This window comes from Cyphomyrmex costatus, unplaced genomic scaffold (assembly GCF_001594065.2).
Source record: "Cyphomyrmex costatus isolate MS0001 unplaced genomic scaffold, Ccosl1.0 scaffold1663, whole genome shotgun sequence".
In the NCBI taxonomy this organism is placed as follows: Eukaryota; Metazoa; Arthropoda; class Insecta; order Hymenoptera; family Formicidae; genus Cyphomyrmex; species Cyphomyrmex costatus.
Window position 1 is genome coordinate 16796 of NW_017275678.1, and position 11026 is coordinate 27821.

At 34.7% G+C, this 11026-nt stretch overlaps 1 protein-coding gene across 1 annotated transcript; it reads right to left on the minus strand.

The window, feature by feature from the left end:
* Positions 1 to 2014: 2014 nt before the first annotated feature.
* On the minus strand, positions 2015 to 2437 carry LOC108771850 (lysine-rich arabinogalactan protein 19-like). Its single transcript, XM_018537250.1, has one exon. It carries the CDS (start codon positions 2435 to 2437, stop codon positions 2015 to 2017), a length of 423 nt encoding a protein of 140 aa, XP_018392752.1.
* Between the last annotated feature and the right edge of the window lie 8589 nt (positions 2438 to 11026).

The following is an 11026-nucleotide window of genomic DNA, read 5'->3' on the forward strand; positions in this document are numbered from 1 at the left end:
TGCTGAGACTCTTAATCCGACTTAAACGATCGTACAGATCCACCGTCGCAACCACATTTATCTCTTGCACCAAAAATTTAAGAATGTATTTCTACACTCGTAGCTGGCAACGACGACGACGACGACGAGGACGACGTTTTTTACAAACAAACAAACACCTAGACGCTCACTTCCTCGAAGGCGAACACCTAGACACTCATTTCCTCGACGTCGAACACGTAGACACCCATATCGAAATCAAACACTTACTTCCTCGACGACAAACATATATAGACAACATCTAGACACTTAATTCCTCGATAGTAATGAATACCTGGACACATAATTTCTTTATATTTCGATATTTCAATTTTAATATCTTTTTTTATATATCTATATAACATTATATATATATTATTAATAAATATTTTATATTATATTGAATAATATTTTATTATAAGATAATAAGATTTAAACCGCGCGCGCGTCATATGTAATAACTTAAAACTAGCGCCACATTTGCCTCTTGCGGCAAAAATTCCAAAAGGACATATCCCCTCTCCGTAGCCCTGTTGACGACGTTTCTTAATTTTATAATACATGAAAAGTGTCAGATTTGGACTTTGCGTCGCAATATCTCCGCTCGTAAGGCACGTAGAGAAAAAATAAAAGCACTTTTATTATACAATTTAAGTGGTAACTATCGATTGAGCGCATGTAGAACTTGATCAGTCAAGCCGTTTTTGAGATCTGATAACCTCATCCCTTAAACATCGCCTGTTCGCGTAAAGGAGGCACGGCAGTGTCGCTGCGCTTGGCTTAGCGCCGAGACACTACCGTGTCTCCAGATGCTGTTATTTATCATAACACACGCACGCCCGCACGCACGCAAGCGCACACACACACACGCACTCGCACACGCACGCACGCACGCACGCACGCAGGCACGCACGCACGCACGCACGCACGCACGCACATATATGTAAGATATAGAAATAAAAAGCATCATTCGGCGTCGTTGTCAACGTCGTCGTCTGGCGTCGGCGTCATCGTTGTCGTCGTCGTATGACATCGACGTTATTGTCATTGTTCGGTGTCGGCGTCGTTATTGTCGACGTCATCGTTGTAGTCGTCGTCTGATATCGAGGTCTTTGTAGTTCGGCGTTGTAGTTCACATACATTTAAATTAATTAATTAATTTTTTAATTTATTTATTTTATCAACAATTTTATTTAATCAACAAGATTTGGTTTTGTTATATTTGAGTTATGATAGGCTCGAGGCTTGGCGACAATGACGACGCCGACGCCGACACCGAATGACGACAACGACGTCAATGTCGGACGACGACATCAAATTACAACGACCTCGATATCAGACGACTACAACGATGATGCCGACGCCAGACGACGACGTTGACAACGACGCCGAATGACGCTTTTTATTTTTATATCTTACATATATGTGCGTGCGTGCGTGCGTGCGTGTGCGAGTGCGTGTGCGTGTGTGTGTGTGTGTGTGTGTGTGTGCGCTTGCGTGCGTGCGTGCGTGCGTGCGTGTGTTATGATAAATAACAGCATTAATATAACATTATAATTTATTTTTACATTCAAATATATAGTATTATAATTTAATATATATAATTTAATATAATTTAACTTTTTTTATTTTATCTTCTTCCTCCTCTTTCTCTTCCTCTTCTTCCTCCTCTTATTCCTCCTCTTCTTTCTCCTCTCTGGGTTCCTCGTCTTCTCTCATAATGTCGTTGATATGCATCGCTCATTTGAAATATAAATTCAAAGAAATTCCTCGATGACTTGTGGCGTATTCCACCTTTTGTGCCTCTCATTTTGTGCCCTACAAAAATAAAACAAGGTAAGTAAAATATTTTTTTAAAAAGTATTGTAGTAAAAATATTATCTATTATACTATATCTCGATTTTGTTACTTTCACACGGAAAAATATATATATACTTTAAAATATATATATATATATACTTTATAAAATATATAATTTACTATTATTATTCAATTATTATGTTATAAATAAATTACGTGGAATTTTGTATGTTTGAGGAACATGAGATCGAGGAGCGGCGGCAATCTGTGAAGGAGTGGCGGCGGCGACGGTGGCAACGATCTCGGGAAGATTGGGATTGGCAGTATTGGTGACTTGCGGAGGAGTGACAGTCTGCGAAGGAGCGGTGATCTTAGGACGAGCGGCAATCTGCGGAGAAGCGGCGATCTGTGGAGTGACGATCTGCGGAGGAGCAGCGGCGGCAACGGCCTGCGAAGAAGCGGCAATCTGCTGAGGAGCGGCGGTCTTTGGAGGAGCAGCGATCTGTGGAGGAGCGATGGCGGTGGCCTTCGAAGAAGCGGCAGCAGCAGCGGAGATTTGTGAAGTTTCTTCAAATAATAATTTGATATCCTCCAGCTCAATATCCATATCTGAATCCATATCTTCTTCTTCGACAGCTAATCGATATAAAATAAAATATGCCAGCAAGCGCCGTCTGCCGTTTAAAACGTGAAAAGGACAAGAATTTAACGCCGTCTATCGTTTAAAACGTGAAAAGGACAACATTTCCGATGTTAAAATTTTTGACATTTCATCTTCACATCGAGATATCTTCCTTCGTAGGGTACGTAGACAATAAAAACATATTTATAATATAATTTAAACACTAAAACTAAATTACGGATATATAAAAGTTGATAAATTCAGCCATTTATTGTGAGATCCGATAATCTCGGGTACACGGAACTCATCGACTCGCGTAAAAATATACGTGCGGTCTCGCGCTTCGCGTTCACTTGGCGCGAGACACTACCGTGTCTCTTGATATAGAATCTCGATTTAATAACTTACCAAGGCGTATAATGTAGGCTTCCACTCTACAATGCCTTACTGATGAGTCCAGTAGTGGAAGCCGGGGCGAAACACCAAAATCACGTGATATTCTTCGCAATATATTAGAATAAATTATCAGAGAAATTTAGATTTTTAATTGTAATTTGACTTTTACTTTTTTCCCTTTTTAATGTTATTGTTATATAAATTTAGAGTCCTTGAATTTTTCAATTAATGTTTTATTTTGTTATAAAATATTAATAAAATATTTGTATACAATACGCAAAAATTAGGGGAACATTTTAAAACATGCAATTTTATCGACTTTGAAAAATCCTATCTTTTCTTCCAGGAATTGCAGAACTTTGTTCCTTAGCGCGTTTCAAAGAGTAAAGCCTATACTTTAAAATGGCTTAAGTGCAGAGTTGCGAGAGAGAGAGAGAGAGAGATTGAGAGAGAGAGAGAGAGAGAGAGAGAGAGATTAGATAATTAAAAATTATTTAGATACATTTATTAGATAAATCACACAAAGATGTATCTTACAAGGGGAGGGCACGAGGTGTTACTCACCGATTTTAAAAAGACTTATGTATATTAAAGTACTCTAGTAATAGAGTCCTATGGCAAAGTGATACATCCCAACTCTCAGCCGCCTTCTCGACAATGGGTTTAACGCGACCGGTATATACGGAACTATAAACTTTGAACCGGTTTTTCTCGAAAACGGCTGAGAGTTGGGTCGTATCACTTTGCCAAAGTACTCTATTACTAGAGTACTTTAATATTCATAAGCCTTTTCAAATCGGTAAGTAATACCTCGCGCCCTCACCTTGTTAGATAAAATAAAGATAATTAACTTTACATTAATCTAGATAAACATTAAAATATAGAAAAATTTTTTTACCTATATAATTTTTATATAAGATAATTTTATTTTTAAGTTACTATTAGGTAGTAAAACAAATTAGGATACAAAAAATACGATTTCTCATTTTTAATATTCATAAGCCTTTTCAAATCGGTAAGTAATACCTCGCGCCCTCACCTTGTTAGATAAAATAAAGATAATTAACTTTACATTAATCTAGATAAACATTAAAATATAGAAAAATTTTTTTACCTATATAATTTTTATATAAGATAATTTTATTTTTAAGTTACTATTAGGTAGTAAAACAAATTAGGATACAAAAAATACGATTTCTCATTTTTATAAATTTTTATTTTCTATGGACAATAGTTCAAAAATTTCGTCTGATATACAATTTCTACGTGCGAATTAATATTTGTCGTCTATAACTAAAGAGGCGCTCTACTGTCTCTGATGATGGCAATGAATATTTTATATTAAAAAATTTTTATGTGATGTGAACAAATATTTATTTGATGGATACAGAATGAGAGAAGGATATCTATTTCCTTACATTTATTTTCTAAATATGAAAGTACTTCAATATATGTTTAAATGACGTATCGAATTAATATCAGTTTTCGTCTATGGAACAAAAAGATCCTCGTCACTACTACTACTATATATTACTGGAAGTTAACATTTTATAATATTTTTGTACAATCTTATATTTTCGGAAATGCAACATTTCTTTTATCTAAGATAAGATCTATATTCTTAATAATCTAGACGAAGATTAGATAAAATAAAGCTATTTCTTCATCTAGATGATTTTATTTTAGATAACGATAAACACTGCTTAAGTGAAAACGTCTACTAAGCTGACACAGCCACTTCAGCACAATCAAATAAAACTTACACAGAAATTTAGTGCTTTTTTGTTGCTAATTTGTTGCTCTATTCCCGATTTTGTTGCTCCAGCCAATTCCGAGAAAACAATGCCTGTGCTAGCTTAAGAATAAAGTTAGCACAGCCACTCAAAAAAATAAAAAAACAAGGCATATTCTTTTTGTGCTAATTTGTTGCTAATTAGTTGCTCACTTCCCGAATTCGTTGCTCCATCCCCAACCCTCGAAAACCACCCTTAGCGACTCCGCGTCAGCACACCACCTGTAAACTGTCAATTTTCCAAATATCTCGACTAATTACGGCTATCTGATTTTGTTGCTCGCGATTTCCGACGATTACGATTTTGTCGCTCCACCCCCGAACCTTGAAAAACCACCCCTAGCCACCCAGAGTCAGCACACCACCTGTAAACTGTCAATTCTCGAAATATCTCGACTGATTACGGCTCTCTGATTTTGTTGCTCGCGATTTCCGACGATTACGATTTTGTCGCTCCACCCCCGAACCTTGAAAAACCACCCCTAGCCACCCAGAGTCAGCACACCACCTGTAAACTGTCAATTCTCGAAATATCTCGACTGATTACGGCTCTCTGATTTTGTTGCTCGCGATTCCCGACGATTACGATTTTGTTGCTCCACCCTCGAACCTTGAAAAACCAACCCTAGCCACCCAAAGTCAGCACACCACCTCTAAACTGTCAATTCTCGAAATATCTCGACTGATTATGGTTCTCTGATTTTGTTGCTCGCGATTTCCGTCGATTACGATTTTGTTGCTCCACCCTCGAACCTTGAAAAACCAACCCTAGCCACCCAAAGTCAGCACACCACCTGTAAACTGTCAATTCTCGAAATATCTCGACTGATTACGGCTCTCTGATTTTGTTGCTCGCGATTCCCGACGATTACGATTTTGTCGCTCCACCCCCGAACCTTGAAAACCTACCCCTAGCCACCCAGAGTCAGCACACCACCTGTAAACTGTCAATTCTCGAAATATCTCGACTGATTACGGCTCTCTGATTTTGTTGCTCGCGATTCCCGACGATTACGATTTTGTCGCTCCACCCCCGAGCCTTGAAAACCTACCCCTAGCCACCCAGAGTCAGCACACCACCTGTAAACTGTCAATTCTTAAAATATCTCGACTGATTACGGCTCTCTGATTTTGTTGCTCGCGATTTCCGTCGATTACGATTTTGTTGCTCCACCCCCGAACCTTGAAAAACCATCCCTATCCACCCAGAGTCAGCACACCACTTATAAACTGTCAATTCTCGAAATATCTCGACTGATTACGGCTCTCTGATTTTGTTGCTCACGATTTCCGGCGATTACGATATTGTCGCTCCACCCTCGAACCTTGAAAAACCACCCCTATCTACCCAGAGTCAGCACACCACCTATAAACTGTCAATTTTCGAAATATTTCGACTGATTACGGCTCTCTGATTTTGTTGCTCGCGATTTCCGGCGATAACGATTTTGTTGCTCCACCCTCGAACCTTGAAAAACCACCCCTAGCCACCCATAGTCAGCACACCACCTATAAACTGTTAATTTTTGAAATATCTCGACTGATTATGGTTCTCTGATTTTGTTGCTCGCGATTTCCGTCGATTACGATTTTGTTGCTCCACCCTCGAACCTTGAAAAACCAACCCTAGCCACCCATAGTCAGCACACCACCTCTAAACTATCAATTCTCGAAATATCTCGACTGATTACGGCTCTCTGATTTTGTTGCTCGCAATTCCCGACGATTACGATTTTGTCACTCCACCCCCGAACCTTGAAAAACTACCCCTAGCCACCCAAAGTAAGCACACCACCTGTAAATTGTCAATTCTCGAAATATCTCGACTGATTACGGCTCTCTGATTTTGTTGCTCGCGATTTCCGTCGATTACGATTTTGTCGCTCCACCCCCGAACCTTGAAAAACTACCCCTAGCCACCCAAAGTAAGCACACCACCTGTAAATTGTCAATTCTCGAAATATCTCGACTGATTACGGCTCTCTGATTTTGTTGCTCGCGATTCCCGACGAATTCGATATTATCGCTAATTCTGACACAAGAAAAGCAATTAGTTCATCCTGCTCGGCGCCCTCGCAGGATACTTTACTCTTTAATTGCTTGATGAATTTGTTACCCTAATATTTTTAGTACCAAACTGTTACTTGTAACATATACAATAGGGATGAATTTGAGACATCCTTAAAAGATTTTAATTTAGGAAGAATCAAATTTATAAAATTATTGCGGTGATGAACAAGACTTCAGCTGTTGAGAAGAAAATGGATTATTGTTTTATATCATACGAATTATATAAGTTAGTAGAAATCAACAGACTTTAAGATCGTTATACTTTACATCCTTTTCGCCTATTTGTTATAGATCGTGTGTTTAATTTTTTTTGAAGGAGGATGTAATAATTATAGATTTTTCTCGTTTTATATATAATTTATTCTATTATTCATGACAAATATACATGAGGACTTGTGGATACACGTGTTTTGTTTTTTTTATTTTCTTGGCTGTTAGCACAAGATCATTGTACTCGATTCAGTTTCCAGATCGCCTACAGATCGCAGTATAGTGACCAATATTTGAGGCTCGTGTTGACATTGAGGGTTTTTTATAGTCAACGATTCCAATTAATTCTAATTCTTTATCCTTATTAATTGGATTTAGAATCTGTTTTGGAATGTTCTCTATTGGCATTGATTGCAGTTCTTTTTCATAATTGCCTACGTCAAATATTACTATGGGACCTGTAGCAGATTTTTTTATACGAGAATAAGTATAAACGTTATATTGAAATGAACGTAGTAATAGAATCTTTTAGTCGAACTAAAATTCGAAAAGTTTATTACGGTCAAAGTAGGATGTTACGAATATATATGATACATAAATATATATTTATTAAGTTAATTTATTTCACAAATTATTGCTGCAATAACTTTCTGACTTTGACGCAATAAATGTTTTTAAAACTTATTTCGAAAAATATTACCTCAGCATGAGTGAAAGTGAAATAAAAACAGTTCGAATTATAAGAAACATATTTTACTAAACAGTATAATGAAGTGTATTTAATATTTCGCAGGTTAACCCGTTTCTGTATTCGTATTAAACACAAATTTTTATGTCAATTTATGTACAACGGCTTTAATGTGCACCAGTGCGCATAGAGTGCGTCCAATCGAATTCGCTATTAGCCATCTCGACTGAGGCTTCGGAAATATTCTTCGCAATAATGTTTATTGAATCTTTCAGATTTGTGAATCTTTTAGATTGTGAGAATTGTTGTTTCGATATTACTTTTGTTCTTTATTATTATATGATATTCAATCTTTTGTATTTAATGTTATGAACATATTTTAGAAATAATTAGTAGGTAACATAAATTTATTAGAAGAACGTTTTTGATTGAAGAGAAAGAATGATAGTATCGATCCAAAAAGTTCCTTAGTTTTTCACAAACATAATTTGATTTACCTATTTTGTAATGTGTTGTTGTTTCAAAACCTATACAATTACTTTGATAACATTTTTTTTGTCCATTTAGTATTATGTTGTCATTTATAACATTATAAAAATTTTTTTCTGTTATTGTTGTTGAATCGATCTGTGCTATAGGTAATTTTTTTTTACGTATTGGACATCCCATATTGCAGACTGATTCTTCCTCAAGACTTGGTATATTTTGAAATAGTTTATCAGCCAGATATCCAACATTAGTTTGGCAATTAATTTGTACACAAGTTCCAATTTGTGAGTCTTTTTCTATAAAAAGTATAGGCTTTAATATTTGTGCTCTGAATTTGTATGTGTGTGCCCTTATGCCTTTCTCTAAAATGTCAATGGCCATTTCAAATATTTGGTTGCTCTCTGCTGCACGTATCTTCATGAACATGTAAACATTAAATTAATATTATGAATTATGTTATATTATAAGTTTTAAAGAGTAGATAATTATATGGTAAAAGTATCGATTAGGGGACCCCCTCAATGACTTTGACCTTGACATATGTTGTCAAGGTCAAGGTCATTGAGGGAGGGTCCCCTAATCGGTACTTTTATCAATTATATTACACACACAAACACACACAGATAGACACAAATGTATGTATTATAAATTAATAGAAGATGTATGTATTTCATTTAAAATTGTTTGATTACATCTCAATAATATTATTATTGAATCTAAGCTATGAATAGTGTTGACAAACATTACAATTGAAAAAAATTGTTAAGTTTACTTTCCAGGTCAAAAAACAATGAGCTATATTTGTTATTATAATTCAATAAATTTATTACAATTAATAATATTAATTCGAAACGTTTTGACTTTACATTTATTTGTACATTGCTTTCTACACAGTAAGACGTATATTTTCAAGTTGTATTAAAAAATTTTTTTAGTGAATTATTATCTTCTTTTATAATTTTCATCCTACATATACAATATTGACGTCAGAAAATCCATATATTTGCTCTATGTAATTTTATTTTTGACTAATGTACTGGAAATCTCTTATTTGAACTAACTTTTCTCGCCGAAAAACGAAGAATGGATTACAACAGGTTTATTTCGTCGTTCAAGTAAATTGACTATAATTCAACATTAGAGCAATTAGATTATAACGTAAAATAAATCTTGCGACATGTTAGGGTGTATTTTTATATATTTGAGAATTGCAATTGTATAATTTTTGAATTGTTGATTTTGCGTCTTTGACATTGTCATGTGAATTTATTAATTAGATTGGGGTTTGTGCGGCTGATGATGACTTTGTAAAGTCGAAACGTTCCGAATTAATATTATTGTTTGTAATAAATTTATTGAATTTATAATAACAAATATAGCTCATTGTTTTTTGACCTGGGAAATATACTTAAAACATTTTTTTTAATTTATATGAGCAGATAATAATTATTAATTACAATTTAAATTATTATTAAAAAAGTCAAATATTAACAGTTGATATTTTTGATTTGTAATGTTTAATTTTCTTTTATTTTAATTTTTATACTTTAATAATTATTTTGTAATATATATTATGGTTATTTAAACTTTATTACAAACGGAAAAAAACAATTACAATAAATATCATAAAATAATACCTTGTTCGCAAAATGTTTATTGTCTGATAGGGCTGCAAGCACAATTTGTAGAAGGCTGTCGAACGCACAAGTATTCGTTACACAATAATTCGTACCATCTATGTTAACAGCTTGTAATGACATGGTACTACCATTTTTAATAATAGGTAGCTTGGTGTTTTTGCTCTATGTTAGAGCGTCTTGTATATCATGCTGATTTTCTCCTAAATATTTTGCAGTTCGTTGTTTCTTTTTGTTATTTAATCCTCGCCAATTTTCTATTTCTTGTATGGCAAGAATTTCTTCCGAACCTTTCATTGCAGAACACGATAAGCAAATACGCTTTTGTCCATATCCCTCTTCATCACAAGCTATTGAGCATTCTTGTAATGCATGAACGGGTATTTCACAAATTGCGCAAACATGTGCACCAGTTGGTGTATCATTATTGATACAAGCTGGGCATTTTGTTGCAGTTTGTGCAATTTCGACAGTTTGCATTTCTTCCTTTATGTTCACGCATGTACTTTCATCTTTTAAGACCATAGTTTCATCTTCTGCGTCTACAATTTTTAATTTGCCATTTAAATAGTCTAAATGAATTTTTATAAATTCGTCCACTCTTACAGGTAGGGTACAATTTTTTAATATATTATTTTTTAATTTATTAAATTCTCCCTCGACTGCAGCACTGGACGCTGGTACTCGTCCATATTCGAAGTCATCGCGACAAACACATGACCATAAAGGAAACATGTTTATATCATTTAATAAACGTTTCGCTAAAGAAGGAAAATAATGAGCGTTGTCACGATCACCAACTTCGTTCAAGTTATTTTCAATTTCGTTATTGATTTGATCACCCCAATCTGACCATTCATTATCGAGGGATTCAATAGTGTCGTTTTCATCATTTTCTTCCAAATATTTTTCTTCCAAATGCATGTGTTCATCATTTTCATAATCTACTGCACCTGTAATAAATTATTACATAACAAACACATGTAATTTAAAAATATGTACATTTTTTTATGTATATGAAAAATTTAGAGAAATTTTATATAATATAATTAAATATAAAATATAATTCACACATTATAATAAGCATGGTAATCTAGCTTTGACCGTAGATGGCTTAGTAAATCGTAAATTATTACGGTTTCCTTATTCTTGTTAATTTATAATTGACGGTCGTAATACAGAATTCTAATATTTGTTACGTCAGCCTGAAAATAGACGTTATTACTACTTTAGATAAATGATTGTGAAGAATATTATTACGTCGACTCGCCATTAGAGGTCTATAGATGTTCGCAATGTTTCTC

Coding starts and splice junctions, on each gene's coding strand:
- LOC108771850 (XM_018537250.1), bottom strand. CDS start 2,437: ATGGATTCAGATATGGATATTGAGCTGGAGGATATCAAATTATTATTT.